Raw genomic sequence first — 25,502 nt, forward strand, 5'->3', positions numbered from 1 at the left:
CATAATTTATAATCTTCTCAGATTTGGTTATATTCTAAAAAATGTGAAGGGTGAGATTTCCAACCTTGCTCATGATGATCCCCACATTATTCCTAAAGCAGAATCCTACTGAAGTCTGTGACAACTTGTGGAGTCATGAGTAAAGGTAGCATACGTCAATTGTGTTCTGCAATAAAAATTAAGGACCAGATTCTGATACACTTACTCACGGTGAGTAAAATTTCATTCAACAATCAGAACCTACTTTAAGAGTAAGGTTCTACTAAGTTTGAGTATGGGCATGAGAATTTAGTCCTTGGATCTATGCAACTAAAAATGACAATGGGCGTGAAATATCTCAATCTTCTCAAACTATTTAATAACAATAGCCATTGATGCTTAAGAAATTAAATTAAGACTGCTGAAGATCTAAAACTAGAGATGAGAACGGGTACCGGTTACATGGTAAGCATCACCCTTACCAGGTGATGCTTACTGTTAACCAGCAGCCCCATGGGGCTGCCAGCTCGCCCATGGAATCCTGCTTAATAGTAACCAGTTAAACATAACTTCTAATCAGTTAACTGATTAAACAGGATTTTATATCCTTAGCTAAAACACAAGTTGTCAACATCATATATCAAAATATGTCAAAACCAAGTATATTTAAATCAAACATCTTTTGTTTCCTATCTGCAAATTTTGATTTTTCATCAATGGAATTTTATTTTCATTATTTTGTGTGTATGATGAAATCAACATTACTGATATTTAAATCCAAGTCCTCCAAACTCATTTGTTTTATTTCAGAAATATTTAGTTCCATATGACTAAAAATGATCTTTTCCCCATATCTTACATGTAAACCCACACTTTTCTTTTCACGCAACTAAAATATTTCAGTTGTAAAATATTGAAAAGATACATTCAGAGGTCTTCAGAATTTGTGTTTCAACCAAAACAATCTGGCAAATTCGCAAAATATTTCAGCCTAATCCAATCTGCATTTTGCATCCAAAAATTTTGTCCAAACATTATCAAGCCCCAACTGAAAATCATCAGGGAAAAAAACCGCTGTAGCAGCCAATGATGTTCACCTCTTTTTGATCTTCAGCTGCATTCTTCTCATGTGCTGGGAGGTTGCTATTTGTAGGTGTTACTGCTGCCATTGCTGCCTCCTGTTGAACATTTGGCTGCTCTAATTTCCCAGGTTGTCGAAAACTTGGCATTTTGTTGAGTGTGTCCTTCAGTTGCTTATATTCTTCTACCTGGGACTAAAATTGAAATATACCCACTGTACTACCCGAGATAAGCATATTAAAATACACTCATAAATACTCATTCCGAGTGGATTTGTTGGCACAATGTGTACACAGAATCACTCAACATGCACATTAGATCAAACATCAAGATTCTAAGACTGGTTGCTTTGATGTATTAGACAGCCTTGATTTAATACATATTCATCAATCACAATGAACATGCAAATACAAAGCACACCGGAAAATCCTTACAGCACAGAGATGGCGATTAGTTTTTCATGCCAGGTAGAAAAAGAGTTGAAGTGAATGATTAAATTTTCTTTGCACATATTAAAATGAATGAAACAGAGTGCCATGGATTGTTTCCCATCTGCTCAATAGCAAGAGATGCTATTTTTTTAAAAAACAGTAATCACGTTTTTTTTAAAAATAGAGTCATAAGTGATAAAAAGTCTTGGCTATCCTCAACCTTTAGACAATTGTTACCAATAGACAAGCGTCAAGAGAAAATATGAGAGAAAACAAATCACTCAAGCTGGAACAACTTTAATGGAAAACACCACCACTTCCATTGGTGGAAGGAAATGAGTAGAAAGGGAAAAGATAAATTTTGAGCTATTAAACATCCCTTCACACCCCCAAAGTATGATGTCAGGGATCCACTTATTTGCAACTGTACTGATGTTTTTCAGGCCAATGGAAGAGTTGTTCACTTTCAACAAGCTACCCATCCAGGCTGGATATACAGGAAAGACTGGGAATCTTTTTGCAGGCCATCACTCATAAAGCAAATGTATAAGAAAAACCATTCAACTCAGAAAGCAGGATATATTCAGAATGGACATCTTTCACAATCAATTACATGTACTGGATACACAAAAGACAGCGCCTAGCATTGCAGCTTATCATTTACATTATAACCCCTCCATATTCTCCTGTTCCACTTCCCCACTCCTTGTTTTAAGGTTTATAACTCTGTGGGAAAACATTTAACACTATTTGGAGCTAAAAACTGTCACAAAAATCACTCATCTTTAAACAACACTTAAAAATTGCTCAGAGCATTCTTATTGTTTGAGGGAAGGGTGGGTTTTAAAGGCATTAGAGTCTCTATTACCACTGACTGGGAGTAAATAAAATGAAAATCCTCAAGTTTTTATTTTGGAGAGGTGGTAAATCCAAAAATATTTTGGTGGTTAAAAAAAATCCAAATTAAGGTTTAGCAATGACTACATAGTTCCCATTTTGTACTTTATGTAATATAACAATCAATAGTACAGCAGACAGACATGATGCATCATATCAAATCAGTGTATAATATATATACAAAACAAAATCCACGGTGCTATAGCATGACATGATGCACTATGTGATAATAGCTCTGAAGTTAGACGCACCTCAAAGCATCTTCAAAACACTGGCATTGATTAAAACGGAAAGGCCTAAAAGCAAAGAAGAATGTTAAATAATTACAAGTCTGACTTTTCTCTCTCTTCCCCCTCCCATTTGATTCATTAGCATCTCTGACTATACGTTTTACAGGAAAGATTAAAGACTTTGTTAACTACTCTCCCTAGATAAAACTGGGACTAAGAGTCTTAAAACATGAAAAGTTATCTCTGCATCTGGATTTTCTTGCCCTTTACTGGCCATGTACAGAGATTACTATATACAGGATAGTCTTAACAGTGTTCTAAGTTCCTCCACTTCAGTATTCAAAGGTTGATGCTATACTCCATCCATCCCATCACACAAATCATCCAAGCTAAAGTTGTCATTCAAGGTCTTAGCCTAAAGGGAATTAATATGGGCATGAAAATAGAGTTTATAATATATAACTTTTCTATAGAAAAGCTACAAAAATCCACATAAGTGGTGGTACTTTAAAGATTCAGGTCACAAGTATTAGTGTAATGGTGACTGCTGACATTATCCATCCTTTTAAATGTCTATCTTATGTCCAACAATGTCCGGGTTCCTTTCTGGATGGTTAGCCTGAGTAGTACTGCTATGAATCCTTTTGTTCAGCAAGTTTGCAAGAAAAGCTGTGAAAACTATTAAGTATGATCTGTTGATTTCAGAGAACTCACAAGAATACATGTGTGAGTACTCTGTTTAATACAATGATTGTAAAATTATAGATGTGGGCAGATAAAGTCCAAAGAAAAGCAAGCATAGGTTTAATGTTGAAAAGTGAATGAATCAAAGCCCAGTGAAGTCAATGAAATTTTTCCCATTGACTTCAGTAGATGATAGATTAGGCCATGGATAGAATTCCAAGAGAGGGCTGTGTGGAGTGGTTTTTTTTTTTAAGATCTTAGCAAACAACCTCTTGGATTTTAGCTGAGAGTGGAAGAAAGATTATAGCCTGTTACAGTAAACTTCCGATAATCCGGCACCTTTGGGACCCAGGGGGTGCCGGATTATCAGATTTGCCGGACTATCGGAAGGGGGGGATATGAGGGGTCTGGGGATGCCACCCCAGAACCCTCACAGCCCCTCCTTCCGATAGTCCGGCTCTGCCCCAGGCGACCCCGATTCAGCCGCTGCTAGTCAGTTTCAGCAGCGGCTGAATCGGGAACGCCTGGGGCAGAGCAGCTGGAGTGCTGCTGGGTTGGTCTGGTAGCGCCGACCCTTGGCGCTGCGCGACCAACCGGGCAGCACCCCAGGTGCTCTTGGGGACGCCTGGAGCAAAGCAGCTGGGGTGCTGCCGGGTTGGTCCCGCAGCGCCACTTCTTGGCACTACTGGACCAGCTCGGCAGCACCCCAGCTGCTCTGCCCCAGGTGTCCCCAAGTTAGCTGCTGCTGATACTGATCAGCGGCTGACTCCAGGAAGCCCGAGGCAGAGTTGCTCTGCCCCGGGCTTCCTGGAGTCAGCCGCTGGTCAGTTTCAGCAGCGGCTGAATTGGGGACAGCTGGGGTGCTGCTGGGTTGGTCCCGCAACCCCGAGGGGCAGCGCTACAGGACCTACCCAGCAGCACTCCAGCTGCTCTGCCCCCGGCTTCCCCGATTCAGCCGCTGCTAAAGGCTGAATCTGGAAAGCTGGGGGCAGAGCAGCTCCAATGGTCCGGCTGCCCAGAGCACTTCCGGGTCCCTGATGGTGCCGGACCATCAGGAGTGCCGGACCATCAGATGCCGGACCATCGGAGTTTTACTGTATTTTGAAACACTGGCTTCCAGAGCATATTGCTATCGAAATGACATGTCTTTACTTTTTTCAGTCTATGAAATACAATTATGGAAGAACATCAAATCACTATTAGTACATAACCTACCTTTAGCACAAACAGTATTTAGGAAGGAACACTCAATTCTGTAGCTCCCACTCATTATTCCAAAGATTTTAATATAATTATTTTAAATTACACTAAATTCCAGTTTTCCTTCCTAATTCACTCTCTTATCACACTAACTTAAAGGTAGGGACTACTATCCTAGCTTCTCCTATAACTTTTCATTTCATCATTATCTTCCTTTATCTTTTGGTAATAGTTTTCCCAAAATAAGTAGCAGATCTATCCCTCACTACTAGGGCATGTTGCTACTAGTGGAATAGGTGGCTGACTATGTAATTTGCCACGAAGGTATTAGTTCATTATCTTGTATATACAATTTTTTTTAAAAAAGATTTGTTAATGCTCCTCCTTTTTAGTGACTCCAAAGCCCATCTGGAGGCTACATTCCGCTATGCACATTCTGTCTCCATCGCACCAGCTAGTTATTTATGCGCCGCCTGCTTTTTATGCTAATTCATATAAAAAGCTCATGAGCTTTTTGAGTGAACTGGCTCTTTAAATATGATTTATTCCTCAAGTGTCAGAGCCTTCACAATTTGAAGTATATTGGAAAAAGAAAGGAATGCCTTCTGCAGTCTCTCATACTTGGAAAGATATCATTCTTATCAGTAATGCATACATTCACTTGAATCCATAACGGAGTTGTCAAAGACCAAAAAATTATTTAATTTGCTATAATTTCAAATTTAGCAGCAGCACTTCCAGGCATGCATTTTCTCCAGAGTGTATAGCAAGGTGTTCGCTGCAGATACCCATGCAAAAAAGCTGCATGCATAAGCTTATAGTCAGCTGAAGTAAGATAAAAAAGTTTCAAGAAGATTAAACAGATCTCATAAAAAGTAGAGCTGATATTCTGTTTTCCTTTCTGACCTGTGCAGCTGCTAGTGCACTCTTGTGGTCTTCCAACGTCACTACAAGCTGGTCATGTTGGGAGAGTAAATTCTTATGCTGTTGCTACGTAAAAAAGAAGAATGTGACATGTTTCATATTGTTTGTTCTGAATTACACCACTTCAACCTTAAATTGAAATATATCTCCACAGGTCTTTCAAATGTAAAAATCCTAACTGGGAATAACACCCACTTTGATATTTTAGTGTGTGTTTAATGTGGAGTTTAATATCAGAGGTAGCAGCAAACATCAAATTTAAAAATAGAGTTTTGTAACCACGTGGAAAGCTGGAGCAGATGTGGTGAGAGAACCTGAAATAGAATGCATATCAATATTAACATTATTTTCCAGAAAGATAAATTACAGTTTATTAAGAAGCCTTTCCTTTTGCAAACAAAACAAAAAACAGAATTTTAAAACCCTACCAATGTTATCGACAGGGACATTTCAAAACAATGCTGGATCGTGCCCAACTTGTATTCACCATCATTCTTTTAGCATAGTAGAATAGCTACAGATTAGATGGCAAGGGATAATATATGTTAGACATGTTTTGCAGAAAAGTTAAATGTTTCCATCATAACCCACCTATTGGTTGAAATAGTGACAAACTATGTGACATACACAAGGAAGAGGTTCTTCGTGTAGGGAAAGAAACTAACCTTGACATCTTGTAGCTGGGTATGAATATCTTGGTGTGCTTTTCTAAGTTGTCTATTCTCCTCTCGTAAATTATACATAGATTCTATTAAAAACAAAACAAGAATGTAGAGAGTAAATTCAGATAATGACATTTATGCTATCATGACTGTTAATACCACAAGTTGTGACGTATTTGCTCTTAAATACTACTGAAGCCTAATTTAAGATCTGTGCACAGAGCTCAAGTGAGCTTCTGTTGATATGAATGTGTCACTCTCACCTTATACAAAATACATAACCTTAAATTTTCATGGGCGACTTGTTAAATCTACTTCACTAGTTTCTAGATTAAATTTATTTTTGTATGACCATGCTCTTCAGGGCAGGGCCCAGTGGCATGTCCTATACTTAGGATGGGGGATTGCAAACAGCAAAAACTTCAGCCAGCAACCTGGATAGTATGCTGGGACTCTAACAGAGTATGGATCCCCTGCCCATGTGAGGTAGAAAAATATCCTTATTTTAGAGGGGAAAAAATCTAATATTTTATAGATGAAAAAAAGAGGTAAGGCATGTGAAGTCACTTCATCAAAGGCTCACAGTTAAACTGGTAGCAGAACTAGTAACTGTATTCTTATAAGAGATTGGTTGTTTAAAAAAGAAATCTTAAAATCAGGGCCAATTTTCCTAGTTTTTAACGTGGCAGCAGAGTCAGAGCTGAGCATTTGAATCCAGCTCTGATATTAGAAATGTTTCAGAGCCAGGAACCCAGCCCTTTCTCCAATTGAGAATCAAAACAGCAAAACAGAGTCTAGTTGGAATTCTCACAAAGAGACCCAGACATACAGGATTGAGTAGCAAGAACATGTAAACTGACTAGTAAAGGAGAACATGCGGAGTGAGCCTGAATGATGCTCTGTTGTGTTCAGTGTGTGCGCATGAGTATTCATATACACGTGTATCCATTTTCGTTCCTGGTCACTCACTTAAGAGTTTTAATCTGTGTATTATGATTAAGTAAGGCGGTATATACCTTTTAGCTTAGAGAGTTCCTGCTCTTTCTCTTCCTGTATTTGTACATATTTCTGCTTGTGATCACTGAATGTTCTCCTAAAGTCATCTGCTTGTTTTCGGTGTTCATCCTCGAGGTCTGCATGCTGCTTCTTTAGTTCTTCATGTTGGCTCTGCAAATACCAAAACTGAACATTAGAAGGAGTTCTGCATCTGCACTGTGGGGATATTAGATAGTATGTAACTGAATAGTTGTATAACCGCATGAAATTTTATCAGTTATATGATTATTCAATAGTTCCTGGAGGCGGGGCCAGCAGCCGGTGTGCTCCGACCCCACTCCCGGGGAGCCTCCTGCCACCTCTCCATCAAGGGGAGCCATTTAAAAAAAGGCTTCCTGCGTGAACAGGCTCCCACTTGCCACCAAGCGCTGTTGCCTCTAATACAGAGGCAGCAGTGCAGGGTGGCAGCAGCTCTTATGTGCGGAGCTGAAGCCTGGGGGAGGGGAGGCAGGTGACACCAGCTGCCTCTGTATGAGGCAGTAAGGAAGGGGCAAGTGGGTCTATAGAGCCAGCATGTGCAGGGGAAGTCTTAAAAGCCAGCTCCCTGGGTGTATAGGCTCCTGCCTGCCCCCCTCACGTTTCGCACTGCTGCCTCTCTATCAAAGGCAGCAGTGCAGGAATGGGGGGGGGGGGACGAAGAGAGGGGGCAGGTGGATCTGGCATTTGTGGGGAGCCAGCTTTTCAGCCAGTTCCTCATGGACACCGATTCCTGCTCCTCCGCTCCCTTGCTGCCTCTGATACACAGGCAGCAAGTGGGAGAGAGTGTGTGTAGTGGATAAGATCAACCGATATGCCCAGACTTATCGGCTAACTGTGTAGACATCTACTGTTGACATCTCTACTGCATAGCTGGCTAATATCATCTCTGGCAATTTGCTACATAAATCCAGATGAAAAGAAAGCATTCATAACAAGAAGTTTATTATTCAAAGACTGTATACTACAGTTCCTATTCAACAAAAAATTGCCTCTGTGCCAGCTAGCTCCCTGGTCCTGGAATTTACCATCTCCCTTGGCAAGCTGCTATGGCCCTCTGAGAGCTGCTTGAATACACCTTCTCAGAGGCAGTATCTGTAGGTCCATTAATCACATGGACCCACAGCAATATTAGAAGTCAATATTGTCAGTGACTTGGCTGCTGCTTTTTCAGTCAATATGGAATATTTTTATTGAAAATATCAGAAAACTTTTCACTGGATATTCCCAAAGATTTCTTCTCATACATCAGTAGCTAGCTCCAATGAAGTCGATGGCAAAAGCTCTGTTGATTTCAGTGGTGTAAGACTGGGCTAATAGTTTCCATATAAAAGACTTGCAATAACAGAGATACTGCTATAAATCTAGGGGAACGTTTAAATCTAAACTGGTTAAAACAGTTCCTCATAAATACTCATCATGAGTAACTAGGAAACCTATGGGAGCTGGAAAGAGTTGAAACACGCTGGAAGGATAGGAGCACAATTTCCATATGATAATCAATAGCACTGTGTTCCTAAATGCTTTAGGTACTTGTGAAAATCTCCATCAAGCACATGCTTTTCAAAACCAGTAATTCTCAGGATAAGATTAACTGTTGATTTTAATGGAGCACAGTGAGCCAAGGTGGAGAACTTCTTGAAAAATCCCATTCTAAAAGCAAAGGAGTCTGCAACACTGATTCTAGTTTTTCTGATGTTGAAACCTTAAAGGCTCTGTCATGAAATACATGTTTAAACTAATCTGCATTGTGGTTTTTTTTCTTTTTCAAGAAAGAACTTAAAAACACCAAGCAATTTTGGCTAGCAATTGAAATTGCAATCCTATAAATAAACTTCCTTTTGCTGTCAAAACATGCCATTTAATTTTTTAAACCCCTCTCTTATTATTTTTTCTGGAATCTTTTGCTGTGCATATAGCTTCATCTAAAATGAAAACAAGCTAAATACTAGAAGGATATTGATTTTAAATTACAAGATATTCTTTCAATATTAAATATACTGAAGCAGAGCTAGCTGCTATTTAAGAAGTGCTATTAATTGTGCATACAGTTACTTGCCATTGCATATTTTAATGTATATATATTCCCCACTATATATTATATTTGCAACTAGCATAATTGAATAATGCACAAAATTACATTTTTCAATGGATCTGTGCATAGTATCTGCACGGAAGTGATTCTGTTTCACCCAAAACAATGGCAAAAGGAGTAATTGTTTGATTACAGGATCCCAACTATAAATATTCTTAAAACTATTTCCAGAATTTATGTCAAAGTATTTATTACGTTGGATCCTGAATACAATTTCTAATATTCAGAATCTTTCCAATTTTATTTAATGGCATGCATATCAATGTCTTCCTCAAATAATTACAGCATTACGAGCTTTCATGGGAGGGTTGTGCCCACAAAAGCTCATGATACCATCTGCATGTTTTGCTAGTGTCTAAGGTGCTACTAGACTATTTGTTGGTTTTTAAGTTTTTCCAGTTACAGACTAACTCGGCTACACTACTGAAGCTTTCAAATAATTATGTAACTCACCAGAAAACACAGTTATTCAATATGTGAAGCAATATATTTTGAAACAATATATTGACCCTTATAGATGGGCCAAGAAAATTGTACATTTATATCCCATATAGCTACCCCCAAACAAGAATATCTCTGGTACCTACCTTCAACATTTGATGTTGTACATTCAGCGCACTATATCTGCTATTTGAATCTTGCTGAGAAATGAAAATATTGATGTTAATTAGGTACAGCAGAATCTAATACCTTGATTCACTTTCATATTCCTATTCTTTGAAAAGAATATAATGGAGAAGCTGTAAATTAGCAATTATAATTCAGTATGGGGTATGCTTGGCCTGGTATCTTTTTGGTTCTGAAATGTATCCGGTATCGTAACTCTGCAATAGATGCAGTAGTAGTGGATTTTTAATAACACTACTTTTCCTCCCACTATTTCTCCCCACTCTAGAGCCAAAATACACAGCAGCATGCTTCCACTTACTGTTATTAAAAGAATTCTTTACAGACCTGCTATATATTTGCAATAACACTCTTAACTTTACTTCCTGGCAGCTACTGTGCAAAGCAAACTTTCTTAATGGATTTTAAGTAGCCAATCAAAAAAACACTGGTTACAAGATTCTGGCTCTGCCCAATAAGGAAAAGGACAACATCAATAGGATGTATATACCTTATCATCTCAATTTCTCTCCCTATTCTGATTTCTCCTGCCAAGATTGGCTGATGTGAGACAGCTATTTTAAAAAGAATACCATTATCTTGAGCTACTATAGTACCTCTATAAGCGAAGCAGTGTTTTTCCAAGTAATTTCCTAGAAAGAAATTCCCTCTCTTATTAGAACTTACCACATCAGAATATTCCTAACGGGGGCATTTAACATACATAGCAAAAGTGGAAGAAGTCAAGGGTATTTCAGTTAGAGTTTTTTTAAGTCTCTTGGGGTATGTCTAGACAGTGGCTACTACGGGACACGTCTAGTATCCCGAAATAGCGTTTTCTGCAACTTAACACTAAGCCTGTTATTTTCAAATACAATCAAAATAATGGGCTTGCTATTCTGACGTCCTGGTAAACCTCATTTCATGAGGATTAAAGGACTTGTCAGAATAGCAATCTCAAAATAAGCTTGAAATAAGATACGCAAATTGTGTAGCTCAAATGGTGTAGCATATTTCAAGCTAATGCCGCTGTGTAGATGCACTCTTATTGTTTGGAATGGGTATCATTAGATAACCTTTCCTTTCCTTTGTAAATGGTATTGGGTCATCATTCTTTGGTACCAATTCTTTATTTTACTTACCCTTCCTTTATTTAGTGTTTCTTGTGCTTCTAATTTATAAACAAGAAAGTCTAGGAAATAATAAAAAAAGGAAACTATTATAAGAAATATTTCACTGACAAAAAGGCTTGGGGGCCAGAGTCTGTAGGTACTCTGCATTCAAAATACCTTCATGAAAATGGGAATTCCATACACAAAGTAGCTACAAAGTTGGGAAATGCTGCAATTACAGATTTCTTGAAGCAACTGTAAAAAACTAAGAAGGAAGCACTTTGACTTTTAAATCTGATTATCAAAGTATTTCGATATAAAACAGTTTATATCAGTACAAAATATGGCAAGGCAAGCTTGGGACCACTGGTGGGAAATGAAAAGTGATTTCAGAGGTCTTATTAACTAGATTTAAAGACCTTGTTGTGTTATTAACAAAGAAAGGTGAAGTAAAGTTGTGCATTTTCCTATAAGATAACACTTTAAAATTCTCATCAGTCACAATAATACCAGAAAGTCAAAAAGAGAAAAAAAACCACAAAACCACTTCCACCCACTTTTCATCATGATTTCCTTTGTATTCTTCTTTATTTTCTAATTCTGCAAAAGATGACTTGCCCTTTATAAAACTAATGATTTATTGTTGTCCACTAGATGGCACTACAAAACCATCTAGGACTTCAGGGCAAGAAAACCCCAAACAGCTTTTAATGTTTTCTACCAAGCTGCTTTAGTTCCAGGGCCAAGAATGCCTAGCTTCCAGCAACTATTTTTTGGAAGAGTGCAGAGTGGACTTTCATTATCTCATGCCTTAAAATTTCAACCACGTAATTTACACCGTGAAAAATAAGTTAGAAAAATTATCTAAAGTATCGTAGTCAGAAAGCTTTTGTAGAGGATATCTTAACAAAAATGCAATACTTGTATAATAAAACACAAACTATGTCCAGTACTGTATTATTCAAGGATATTTAACTAAAACCCAGTTTCATAAATCCCTTCTCTTGAGGACAGGTGTTTAAATAGATATATTTGGCATGCATGAAATGGTCATATGCCTTATGGATGTTTTTATTAAAATAGCCAATTAAAGGACTTGTGCACATATTTAAAGCATAGAAATTCTCAATGACAATGAACCTACCAGTGAATTACAAGTATCCATAATTTATAAAATTAACATTATACTAAGAAAATGAAAAACAAGGTTTTACCTTCTTTGGCTTTCTTATGTTCAAGCCTTTCCTTCTGTAATGACTTTTCTAATCTTGACCTGTGCTCATAGACAACTGAAAAGAGAAAGATTTGAACACAGTGATTCATTTTACAGATATTAGAAAAAGGGAACATTACATAACAAATAATATTGATGCAGAATGCACAAAGACTATCCAAAATAAAAGTTATACCAATGGAGTATCTGGTCCTTAAACTTTAGTCCTAGCAATTCAATTTTATATGTATTACTCGAATTCTGTTTGTGCTATATCTCTTTCTATCCATGGCAAGTGAGTTACATGCTAAATTTGTTTATGGGAACAGTCAATGATGGTAGGCTATTTTAATTGGCTAAAATTAGACCTACCAGTTTATCTTTATTTCTTTGGTAAGCATGTGTGAATTTTGCCATCTACCTATGCAATGTCTTCTGTTTTCCATGTAAAAAGACAAGTGAAATATTCAAAAATCCTGAATAGAGTTTGTCAAGATCAGAACTCTTACAGCACTCCACTTGCACACAAGAATGGACTAGGTAAAGTAGTAGGACAGATGAGAAAGGCGGAATTGTCCAATGGTTGGTGGGTTAGCCTTGAAATTGGGGGATTTAGGTTCAGTTCTCTGCTTTGCCACAGCCATACTGTATGGTATTGAGGAAGTCACTTAGTTGCTCTGTGTCTATCTGTAAAATTAGGATAACAGTACTTCCATATTATTGGAAGTATTATAGTACTACAGGATAATTGACTGAGATGCTCAGATACTCAGTACAGGGAGGCTATGTAAGTATCTTACACAGCAAAGTAGATTCTGACATCAGCACTATGCATTTGCTGAGAGTGAGACATCCAAAAGAGAATCAGAGTTTACACAAATCCCACTCATTTTGGAGCTGGGAGCTGAGATAGAAAGATCATTTGCACCAAAAGAATAGGTAAAAGTATTTTTAAACTACAGAATATATAGCACTATCTCACAGAAGAGTTATTTCATCTCTCCCTCCCCCCCATTATCAGTCCAAGGGTATGAAACACCATAATTTAGGAGAGCATCTCAGTTCAGGAAAGGCATCTAAGAAACACTGATTTCAATGGAACTTAAACTTAAACATGTGATTAAAGACTTTCTTGAATAAAGGTTAAAACTTCTAAACTGCCTTTCCCTAATAACAATTAAACACTTAATTTCCATCCAAACCTCTTGAGCATGAATTTTTTTCAATCTACCATTGTTACAACACCTAGTTACTTGTAACTGAAGTGCAATACAATTTTCTCTTAACTTTTTCTAGTTTGTTTACTTTGTTTATCTAAAAGTGTTTTGTTTTAGTCAGCTTTGGGATTGTGTGGGGCTTGCACAAAAGGAAAATATGATTTGTAAAAAACTCAAAATTGTTGCATGCCTCAGACATATGTAGTTGCTGAAATCACTTTACTTATTTAAAGTGATTGAAAATTGTAAATGCTGTTTTATCAGCATATAGAGATATGTTAATGTAAGCAAGTAGCATAAGACATTATATAATAAGCTTTGAGTATCAGCAGCAACATTTACCTCAAGTGACAATAAACTAGCATGAAGACATATAAATATCAGTATGTATTGTTTAGGCTTTGAAACAATTTAAAGATATAATTATGATTAATTGCAAGATTAAAAAATAGTTGATTAATTGCAGCTTTAATTGCATTTTTAAACAATAATAGAATACAGTAAACTTCCGATAATCCGGCACCTTTAGGACCCAGGGGGTGCCGGATTATCAGATTTGCTGGACTATGGAAGGGGGGGCTATGAGGGATCTGGGGTGGAGGGGGATGCCACCCCAGACCCCTCATAGCCCCCCCTTCCGATAGTCCAGCTCTGCCCCAGGCGTCCCTGATTCAGTCACTGCTGGTCAGTTTCAGCAGCGGCTGAATCAGGGATGCCTGCAGCAGAGCAGCTGGAGTGCTGCGGGGTTGGTCTGGTAGCGCCGACCCTTGGCACGGTGAGACCAACCCGGCAGCACCCCAGCTGCTCTTGGGGACGCCTGGGGCAGAGCAGCTGGGGTGCTGCCGGGTTGGTCCCGCAGCGCCGCTCCTCGGTGCTACTGGACCAACCCGGCAGCACCCCAGCTTCTCTGCCCCAGGCGTCCCCAAGTCAGCCACTGCTGATACTGATCAGCGGCTGACTCCAGGAAGCCCCGGGCTTCCTGGAGTCAGCCGCTGGTCAGTTTCAGCAGCAGCTGAATCAGGATGCCTGGGGCAAAGCAGCTGGGGCGCTGCCGGGTTGGTCTGGTAGCGCCAACCCTTGGCGCTGCGAGACCAACCCGGCAGCACCCAGCTGCTCTGTCCCAGGTGTACCCAAGTCAGCCGCTGCTGAAACTGATAAGGGGCTGATTCCAGGAAGCCCGGGGCAGAGCAGCTCTGCCTCGGGCTTTCTGTAGTCAGCCGCTGGTCAGTTTCAGCAGCGGCTGAATCGGGGACAGCTGGGGCACTGCCGGGTTGGGTCCCGCAGCCCCGAGGTGCAGCGCTATGGGACCAACCCGGCAGCACCCCAGCTGCTCTGCCCTAGGCATCCCTGATTCAGCCGCTGGTCAGTTTTAGCAGCGGCTGAATTGGGGAACCTGGGGGCAGAGCAGCTCAAATGGTCCTCCTGCCCAGAGCACTTCCGGGTTCCTGATGGTGCCGGACCATCAGGAGTGCCGGGCCATCAGATGCTGGACCATCGGAGTTTTACTGTACCATGTATTTAAATATTTTTGAATGTTTTCACCTATAATGATTTAAATTCCAAGAATACAACCTTAATGGTGGGTTCTGCTTAACAAGAATCCAAAGCAGATCAGACTGCTACACAGTCATTTAAATCGTTTGAATCAGATGCTACCAACAAAAGGTTGATTTTCTTTTTGGGTGGTTTGGGTTCTATCATTTCCACATCAGAGTGTTGCTCTTTTAAGACTTCTGATTAATCTGTTCCATTCCTGGTCCTTCTCAGATTTTGGAAGAGCTGGCAGGGGAACCAGTGGTGGCTGGGAACCTGAAGTCCTGGTGGAAGGGGAGCACCCTAAGCATTTGATTTAGCGGGTTGTTACTAGACCTGCTAAATCGAACCCCAGAAGATCAACTGCCAGAGCACTGATTCTCTACTAAGTGGAGACGTGGCCTGAGTAATAAGCAGCTGATCCCATGTGACACTGTACTTCCCTAGGAAAACTTAACATTACTTTGAAAACAAACTGAGGTCCATAATCTCTTCAAGCATAAATATATGCAGTAAACACCCATTAAAGTCTCAGTAGTCTGAGCAGCAAAAGCATGTGTCACGTCACTTTTGGACATCGAGAATAATCACTGGCTATCACTAAGACACTTATTCTTCTCTGTAAAGCCGCTATGGTGTCTTCACCCAGGCTTTGTAGCATGCTTCCATAAATGATGGTGTGGTTTGTGGTAGGGATGTTAAATTGTGGGTAATCAGCTAATAGAGTGGTCAATGGAAATTCCATTGATTAGTTATTAAGGGGAGAAACTGCAGAGCTGTAGCAGGGGGAACCAGAAATAAGCCAGGACAGCTGATTCCCAGCTCCCCTCTGATGCACTTAAGCTTTTTAAATGTATTAACCAACTAATTTCTCTTTCAATATCTTAGTAGTTTTTGATAACCAGACTGAGACTAATCCAACTTTTCATATTCACTATTTTTTGATGATCTTGTAATTCAGCCACCATCCTAACATGTATGCTTTGTGGTAATACACTAAAACCTCTTTAATACAGCAATCTTCGGAAATAGGCTATGACAGATTATGGAATTTTCTGGACCATGGTTGTTTGCCATAATGAAGGACACTGGAAATGTGGGGTCTGGGAGGGAGGAAGGGTGCAGGAGTACTGGGAGTGTGGAGTCTGGGCATGAGGGGGTGTCACATTTACCTACTTCTGCACCCTCTGCGGCTCCCAGGCACTGCCCTCTGTTGCTATGGGAATTGTGGGAGAAAAGCCTATAGAAAAGTGCTTCGCTACACTGCTGTTCCACCAGCTGGAGGGTAGGAAGAATGGCTGTGCAAAGAGCCTCTTCCTTCTCCCCCATCAGGGTTCAAATCACAGGTCTTCCTGGATCAGGGACAACCAGATTAGAGGTTCAAGTGTATTACCTTCAAACTGCATGCTAAACAGATATGGCAGGAGTAGGCAATAATTTTTGAAGTGGCCCCCAGCAGCCCTGGAAAGAAGGGGGTTGGGCCAGGATACTTCTGTGCTCCCCTGTAGACAGACTCCGAGTGGCTTGTGGACGGAGGGAGCATGTGAAGTCTTTTTCCCCCGGCTCCTAGAGTGAACCGCCAGCTGTTCTCTCTAGGTACCGCGTGCACCTGCTGGCAGGAGGAGACTTCGTGTGCTATCCCCACCCCCAGGACAATCAGGACCTGAAGGCATGAGCGCATACACCGTCTCTCGCTCCCTGCCCTGCAAAGGGCACATGGTATTTAGAGTGAACCGCCAGTTGTTCAAAACAGCTGGCAGTTCACTCTAGGCCAGTGGTCACCAACCAGTAGATTGGGATTTACCAGTAGATCTTGGAGCATCTGATAGGTGATCCTGACTTGTTTGGCCAGGAAGCTTTCAAGTGCTGGCACTTCAGTTGCCCCTCTACCCCCTGTCCTGCTGCTCCTGCCCTCTGCCTTGGAGCTACCACCTGGTAGCCTCCTGCTTTCTGTGCAGAGTGCGGGAGGGAGAAGACGGAGGGTGCTGATGTCAGGGTGTGTCTCTTCCCCACATTTCTGTACCTTATCTCCACAGAGAGAGAAGGGGATTGACTGAGATTTGCACTGCCCAGCTCCCTCCCTCTCACAAACACCAACTGTCCTTCACTCTCATCTCCTAACCCAACACATACGTCCGGGGAAGGGGAGTTAGGGTTGTTGTTACTACTTTTACTGCTTGCAAAGTGCTTTATTTTTGGTTTTTGACTGGTCTGTGCATTTCATAATTTTCATTTTTCTTACGCTTAAATTTCTTTTAGTTGAATTATAAAATGCCTAACCTGTCATGGCTGGAATAATTATCCCTGTTGTAATTGCTGCTCCTGGACATGGCTGGCATGTCCCTGCAACCCGAGAAAGACAGAGCCGGGGGTCTCCACATGCTGTCCTTGCCTGCAGACACCACTCCTGCAGCTCCCATTGATCAGTAATGGGGAACTGTAGCCAGTAGAAGCTGTCGGCTCAGTGCTGGTGGATGACGGGCAGCACTTAGCGCCATGGAGCCATTGCTGTACATGCCAGCTGCTTTTAGCAGTGGTGCAGGGCCAAAGTAGGAGTAAGCCTGCCTTAACCCCACTGCTCCACCACCCAGAAGCTGTCCCAGTTAAACAGAACCCAGCCAGAGCCTGCTTCCTGAACATCCTCCTACACCCAACCTCCTGCCCCAGATGTGAGTCCCCCTGCACCCAAACTTCTTCCCAGAGCTTGCACCCTGAAACCCTCCTGGACCCCATCTCCCACCCTGAGCTAAGCCTGGAGCCCCTCCCACAGTCCAAACCCCATGGTCTAAGACCAGAGCCTGTACCCCAAGCCTGGTGAAAGTGAATGAGGATGGGGGACGAAGGGGGATGGAATGAGTAGGCTGAGGCCTGGGAGAAGGGGTGGAGCATGGGCGGGATCTCAAAGAAGGGTCAGGAAGGAAGTGAGACAAGGGTATTTGGGTTTGAGGTAGCTCTTACATTGCACTTAAATTGAAAAAGTGATTGTGTAGTTAAAAAGGTGGAAACCACTGCTCTAGGCGTTCGTGCCTCCCATCCCCAGGTCTCGCTTGGCAGACCAGATCCAGCCCTTGGAGGCTCTTGCGCCCACTCCTGAGTTATGGTAGTCTTTAAGGTGCTAATAGACTATTTGTTGTTTTTTTAAGGTTTTCCTGTTACAGACTGTCTCATCTATCCCTTTGAAACTTATCTACCCAATGTCCTCTTCCCCCCTCCCCAATTCCAATTATTCCTCCTCCCCCCTCGCCTTTCCTTATTCATTCTTGGTTCTGGACTTCCAACACTCCGGTCATCTGAAGAAGTGAGCTGTGCTCACGAAAGCTCATGATACCATCTACAGGTTTTGTTAGTCTTTAAAGTGCTACCAGACCATTTGTTGTGTTTTAAGTTTATCCTGTACAGACTAACTTGGCTACCCTTCTGAAACGGTCTACTGACAGACCATTTTTCTATAAGTGCAAAAAAATTTCACATTCATGTATTGGATTTGTCCAGCCAGTAAGACAATATTGCATTGCTCTGACGCAAACAAGATTCTTTAGTCAATGGACGATTTCTCTTTTGCAGTTATGGATTATCACCAGGGCTTGACAAATCCGTGTATCTACTCGCCCATGGCAAGTAGATTTCAGCTGGTCGCCCTGTTCACTGGTGGCGTGCGCATGCACAGTGCAGGTCTGGCGCATGCGCGGCGGGGCTGGCGAGTGGATTTCGTTGCGGTTTATCGAGCCCTGATTATCACATAGGAAATGTGGATCACATAGGATATCATGGTCTTAAATTGCAGCAAGGGAGGTTTAGCTTAACCACTATGGTGGTTAAGCACTGGAATAAGTTGCTGAGGGAGGTTATGGAATCTCCATTACTGGAGACTTTTAAGTGGGGTGTGTGTGCAAAAGGTGAAAACACACTCCATAGTCTCCCAGGAGACCGACTCCGGCTGGACTGGTGAAAACTAGGGTGGCACATTGCCCCAGTCTCCATCCCTCATGCTCCGGCTGGCCAGGGGAAGGCAGGAGCTATCCCAAACCATGGAGTTTGCTGGATAAGGGGAGGTCAGTGCTGCTCTGCTAGCTCTCCTGCTGCTGTTTCCTCTACCGGGGCTCCCTGCCCTGCCAGTGGCTCTGCTAACGCTGGCCTGGCTGCTCACCTGTTGCCCGAGGACTCCTGGCGGGGACTGCTTAGCTTCTATAGGTCCTGCTGCCACAGGGTATTCCCTGGGGTTCCCCAGCCACTGCCATCCCTGCTGCCACTGGGATTTCCCTAGCTAGGGCCACCTTGCCACACTGCTAAGGCCATCCTGCTGCTGCTGGGGATTCCGTGGGTTCCCTGGCTGGGGCTGCCCGCCTCCACCAGCCCCACTTCAGCCATAGGGGTTTCCCCGACAGAGGCTACTCAGTCACTCCAGCCCTGCTGCCACTGAAGGTTTCCCAGGGTTCCTGGACGGGGCTGCCTGTCTGCTTGCAGCCCTACTGCAGCTGGGACTTCTCCGCTTGGGGCTGGGACTCCCTGGCCCCTGCCTGGCCCCATTGATACCGGGGGTTCCCCAGCTAGAGGAGGGGCTCCCCTGATGCCACCTGGCCCAGCTGGGGCTCCCCAAACTCTGTGTTCTTTCAACTGGTTCCTGTTCCCACCTCTGGGGCTCTTTGATCCAGCAACATCTGTGATCTGGATATTGCCAGACCAGAGAGTCTCAGATTTAGGAGGTTCAATCTGTACTATGTGATCAGTCGTCTTTGCATTGCAGGTTACAGTTTAAGAACCTTTGCTATATAATAATTGTATTTCTGATTGTAATTAGACAGCTGAGATGATACCTCTAAAGTATCTATCCATCATAATGATACACTCAATGTCTTGGGTACAGACAGTACACTAGTAAGGGAAAACTGCTGTGTCATCAGAATTAATTAACCCTTTTGGAAGCTCAAAACTAGAGCCACGCCAAATGTTTAAAATTAAATCAAATACCATGTGAATTCAAATACCAGAACAGGTTTATTGAAGATTCTAGACAGTCTGTGAACCATGTCCTAGGTTTACTCAAAACTAGGTCAAGTCTTGATTTCACGTCACAGTTAAATTGGGAAAAAACAGTCTCTCTCTTCTAAATTTCAAGCTGGAACAGATCCCAGTCTCAAAAACATAATCTCATGATGAAAACCCAGATATATGTGAAATAGACAAAAAATGTTCACACAAATCCCTTTGAAGTAAAAGTGCAGTTTTACACAGCTGTGCTTAAGACAACTGACCACACTTTATTGAAAGACTTCTTGTTCCCTTTCCAAACAGTAATTTGCAAGGGACCTGGCAACTTATGAAACAAATAACTGAAAACTGTAAATGCATTTCCGTGAAGAGTGAAGTAGGTACCAAATGGTAAGCCATGAGAAAGAAACATCGAGTAAAGAACTGCTTTTTGGCAGTTCTAAAAGTGTGTTTTACAGCCTTCAATTTTGTTCTTAATTCCTCTAACATGCATCTGCAGCCTTTGTGGTTAGTGATTTATATAGAAGTGTTTACATTTTCACTTAGAAGTAGGATTGCTAAACAATCCTTGTTACCTACTTTGCTATTTATTTCCTAAACTCAAGGCCATCAGTCAAGATGAACTAATGTACCAAGAGCCACTGCAATAAAAACAAGCATAGAATGAATATTCACAAAGTCTCCACCAACTAAGTTTCAGCAGAGAAATAAATGGAAGAATGGTACTAATGGCTTCATCTTGGCACCAAAAATGTTGAATATAGAATTACATTGCAAAAGGAGCAGTGCTTCTACCAGAACAACTCATAGAACAAAATAAAATCCATAATGTTTTTCATCCTTCCATGCTGCCAGGAGCCAGAATAGGCTTGCTAGCAGTTAGGCTAAGCCAGGGGTTGGCAAAAGGGCCTCCGCAGGCTGCATGCAGCCTGCCAAGCAGGTTGATCTGGCCTACAGAGGTCCTGCCGCTTCCACACCCCCAGGCCAATCAGGTCCTAGGGACGGAGGAGTGCGTGGCACTCAGAATTAACCTTGGCGGTTGACTCTAAGCGCTGTGTGCCGGAAGACAGGGTGGTAGGAGACTTTGCTCACTCCCCTCACCTTCAAGCCCTTATCGGCCTGGGGGTCGAGGAGCACACAAAGTTTCCTCCTGCCCTACAAGGGCCTCGGCACTTGACCGCCAACTGCTGTTCAGCTGGTGGGTGACTAAGTGTGGCGCTCCCTTGCAGGGCAGGGGCAGACTTAATGGGCTACCCAGGCCCTGGTTGACCTGGGGGCAGGAGGAGGGAGTGCATGTTCTCTCTGGAGGTGAGGGCAAAGACTTCACACATTCCCCACCCACAGATCAATCAGGATCTGTGGACAGGGAAGCAGGGAATTGTCCTGGCTCCGCCTCTTCTGTCTGAGGCTCTACCCCTATATGATATGGATCCCGGTCAAAAATTATTACCCACCCCTGGGTTAAGTCATATCAAGAGTTTGCAAGAACATTTTTTACTTCACTTCTGCTTTACCTGCAATTGCAGCTTTCTCAGCAAACTTTGATTTAAAGAGTAAAAAACAAAGAGGTGGGTAGAAAGAAGGGAGATAAATAATTCAGTGTTTTGGCTCTTTTGGCACGCTATTTTACACCTTCAGTTCTCCTTTGGAAAAACTATTGAGCTGAGTGAAAATACGCATGGGGAAATTTTTACTTTTTACAGGAGAAATGTTTGGTTTTGATAGCAAATAAATAAGAACTCAAACTTTTAGAGCCAAATCCTTAGTTGATATAAACTGGTAACGTCTACACCCTGCACTATATTCTAATCTTACTGGAACCAAGATTGGAAATCCAACCTTATCTGACAAACTTTGGATTTTGGATCTTTCAGAGGAGGGAGATTAACTACAGACTAATGCTACTTCTAAGATAATGTTACTCTCCTTCTTATGTCACATTTAAACTAGGACTGTAATATCCTGTTTAATTGGCTAAGCAGTTAAATATATTGTTTAACCAATGAAGGGGGGGGAGTGAAGGGTCCACTCCCCTCTTCCATTTACTGACTGTAACAATTTTTTTTTCCAGGAAAAAAATAAATCAATAGTTGTCAAAATTCACTGATTAAGAAAGAAATTGTAAAACGTGTTACCACATTTTCCCTACTGTTCAGAATTTGGCACAGTTGAAGACTGAGCCTTCCAAGTTTCTAATTGCTTTCCTCTTACTTTCCCAACCTCCACCTCCCCCAAACACACTATGGATCTTAGTGCAGAGTCTAGTAGGGAATTGCAGCCTGGAGGATGGAGGTGCAGAGGGTTTGGGTGGTGAAACTGAGACAGGGAGTTGGTGTGCGAGAGGGGGTGGGGTGCAAGAAATAGGCTCTGGTCAGGAGGCCAGATGCAGCTCCTGGCCAGCAGCCAAGCGGGACTTTCAGGCAGGCTCCCATCTTACCAGCATCCCCAGACCACTCAAAACAGGTGACTGTTCCACATGGCTTTCTGCATTGCACGCCAGAGGGAGAGGGGGAAGACTTTGCATGCTGCCCCCACCCCCAGCACAATCTCTCAACTACCATTGGATGGTTTCTGGCAAACACCTCCTCCCCCCACCCCATCCCACACCGCATAGAGAGCCACACGGAGCTGCCAGACACTTTAAATGTCGTGGACCTGCTTTGTGTCCAGTGCTGCACTGGGTTAGGGCGGATTTGAAGGCTTGGCGGGTCAGATCCTGCCCACAGGCTAGATCTTGCTCACCCTGGTGTAAAGGGTCTAAGTCTGTCCTGGCCCAATGTTTACTCCAGGTACTACATTTTAAGTACCTGTTAAGTTAATTGGCTGCACTATTATTTTCCCTTATCCATCTTTGTGGGCGTCCCTAATGGCTGCCGGGTGCAGCATCTGAACTGAGGTTGGGCAGTAAAAAAGCGACTTTTGGGCTTTGTTCTTTGAGGCAACATTGCTTACTTCTGTAGTCATCTGTGGATTTACGAGGTACCTTGTTTTAATCTTACAAATAATTTTTATTGAATTAACAGATATGCAAATACTAGCTCCATCTATGTCAAGGGTGGGAAAATACTGGCACCCCGGGCTGAATCCAGTCCACCAGAGTTAGTCCCTGGCAAGCTGCTATGTTTACCTGTACCTCTGAAGGTGTTGGGCGATTGCAGCTCTCGCTGGCATTTGCCCACCCCTGACATAGATGGGAGCTATTATTAATGTGATCAAATCATAATCACTTGTACCTAACCTACCATTACTTTTTAGTTCAGTGATCCGTTCTTCTTTATCTGCAAGGTGAAGTTTAATATAGACTTCCCTGGCTTAAATGGACCATTTTTTGAGTTGGGAAATTGTCATTTATAATATTTAGAAATTTGAAGGATGTTTTAGCACTAATAAAATGAGACCGTCCACATATGTCACTTAATCTGAAGCCCCATAATCACAAAGCTTTTTGGTTTTTTCCCCCCTAATGTTACAAACAGATACATAAACAGGCAGCCATCTGTTCCACTGTGTTATATGGTGGTCTGTAGCAGCCCCAACTAAAACCTGCTCGTGATTTACCTGTTAGAATACTGATATGTATACACTGAAGATGATTTTCTTTTGAAGAAACAATGACTTAAAAACAGGTAATGCCATTTTTGACAGTGTATGCCACTTCAGTGTCACTTTTGCTCCTACATAGGATAACCCTTGATTTAACATTCTGGTGGACTTTGTTTTGGGACTGCCTGTGTGTTAGCCCTTTACTAAACCATGTACAAATGTCAATCATTCTTAGGGAACATGAATCGTATAATGTGAACAGCTAATCTAAGATCCTTTGGTGTTACTGAAAACTAAAAAGCTTCCTCGTTCTGAAAAGCTTAAAACTTACTAACATGACTATTTCAGTAATAGCTAATATATCACCTTGAAATGGTAAGGCCCATGGAAGTCTGATTTTTATCTGGCTAGCATGATGAAGTGAGAGAGCCAGGTGCCATACTGATAGTTATGGTCAGTAGTAAATTATTATGGAATCATTTGATTTGAAGTAACAGAAAACACAAAATACAACTGTATGCAATAATTAAACCTGCTGGGCACTAAAAATAGAAACTAAAGAAAAAAGAACCACACACACAAAAGTAAGTGGAAATCCTAATTATCGCATATATGCTATGCATTCATTGTGCCATTCTGGATGCATAGTTATAGCTCTTGTCAAAAAACAGTTAACCTTCATGGCTCTGCACAAGCTGGAGGCACCAAAAGACATATACATCTAAAATGGGTTATTACCGCATGAGATTCACCTTTCCATGACACAGCCCTGTGCAGTATCATCAGTACTGAAAGAAGGCAATGCCAAACACTACTTTAAAAGCAGTGTTTCCAATCTAAAACTGCAGTAAAAGACAGAAGGAAAATTTCATCCCCTGCAAACCAACTGCCAGCTCTAGATTTTGTTCTAGCTCTAGTTTACTGTTCGTTTGCTGTACTGTTCCCATCTGTATTTCAGGCATTGTCCAATGATACTGCAACCTCTTTTTAGATGGGCAGTGGAAATGCTTGCAAGACTCTGGGGTTGGATTGAAGGATACTGTCAGGCTGTCTTAGTGTAAACTATCAAAATGATCCCTAAGTAGAGACTGTATCTATCTGCATCGTTTTTCAACTTCAGCCTACAAAACAGTCCAGGGTAAAGCATACTTTTTGAAGGAGATAGTATCTTGCAGAGAACCCACACTTCCATAAAACAGGAGGAGTACTTGTACATGTACTTACAAATATTTCAGCTGTGAGACATAGGCTCTTTTAACAAGGTTGAAGACAAGAAGGGTTGAACAGATTTACAGACTTATTTTTTATAAGCTATGGTATATACTTTAACTAAAATAAGTTTTGAAGCTCTTTTACAGTAAAAGCCCAAAGACTTCTTATGCTGATTAACATGACTTAAAAGTTTATACTTTAGGTACAATTACCACATTCCTCCAAAAAATGGAACAGATGGTAACAAGGTGCTTATTTTAAGAACAGTACATTATTGTTCCACATAAGCATGAATCTACTCAATAACTTCCTTTATCTTGATGGGGCACAGCAGCATCTGTCTGATTTGATTGGGAGAAGCAGAGAAAGGGTGGGTGGGTAACACATGCAAAAACTGATCATGAATCAGCATGTCAGACTTTTTCAAATACATTTCTGAACAGGAAACTTTATGTAATCCAAGACATTTTGATCTAGAGATGCATCTCCTTCCTAGGCCTTTATTATTGGCACAAGTATATGCATGCACATGGCCTTTGTTCATCTTCTTGGCTTCTGCTATAAAGTGCCTAATTTTCTACTTTCACCAGTTTTATGCAATGGTAAATCCAAGTTACGTCAACAGCATTAATTGGGAGTGGGAACAAAACCAAGCCTACGTATGCAGATGTTCAGTAAGAAATCCTTCCTGCGCTCCCTTTCTTTCCCCAGTAACACACTTTCTTTTTCCTGGGAATCAAGTATACTATGGCTAAGACTTCAATACGCCTCATGTTTGATTGCCTTAGTTTTTGGGTCACCTACAGGTTATGCTTCAATGAAGTCTAGTTTATGGCAAGGTGAGTGCGTGGTACAGTCTGAAA

General features: G+C 41.6%; 1 protein-coding gene across 2 annotated transcripts in view; it reads right to left on the reverse strand.

Moving 5' to 3' along the window:
• Positions 1-25,502, reverse strand: part of GOLIM4 (golgi integral membrane protein 4) — a 58,260-nt gene that overhangs the window by 13,694 nt on the left and 19,064 nt on the right. For both annotated transcript variants that reach the window (XM_075937888.1, XM_075937887.1), the window contains 7 exons: positions 12,147-12,221; positions 10,963-11,012; positions 9,802-9,855; positions 7,104-7,254; positions 6,091-6,173; positions 5,408-5,491; positions 1,077-1,253 (listed from right to left, as the gene is read on the reverse strand). In XM_075937888.1, coding sequence (XP_075794003.1) covers positions 1,077-1,253; positions 5,408-5,491; positions 6,091-6,173; positions 7,104-7,254; positions 9,802-9,855; positions 10,963-11,012; positions 12,147-12,221 — 674 coding nt within the window. The remainder of the gene's footprint in view (positions 1-1,076; positions 1,254-5,407; positions 5,492-6,090; positions 6,174-7,103; positions 7,255-9,801; positions 9,856-10,962; positions 11,013-12,146; positions 12,222-25,502) is intronic.

Source organism: Pelodiscus sinensis, chromosome 10, assembly GCF_049634645.1.
Source record: "Pelodiscus sinensis isolate JC-2024 chromosome 10, ASM4963464v1, whole genome shotgun sequence".
Classification (NCBI taxonomy): domain Eukaryota; kingdom Metazoa; phylum Chordata; order Testudines; family Trionychidae; genus Pelodiscus; species Pelodiscus sinensis.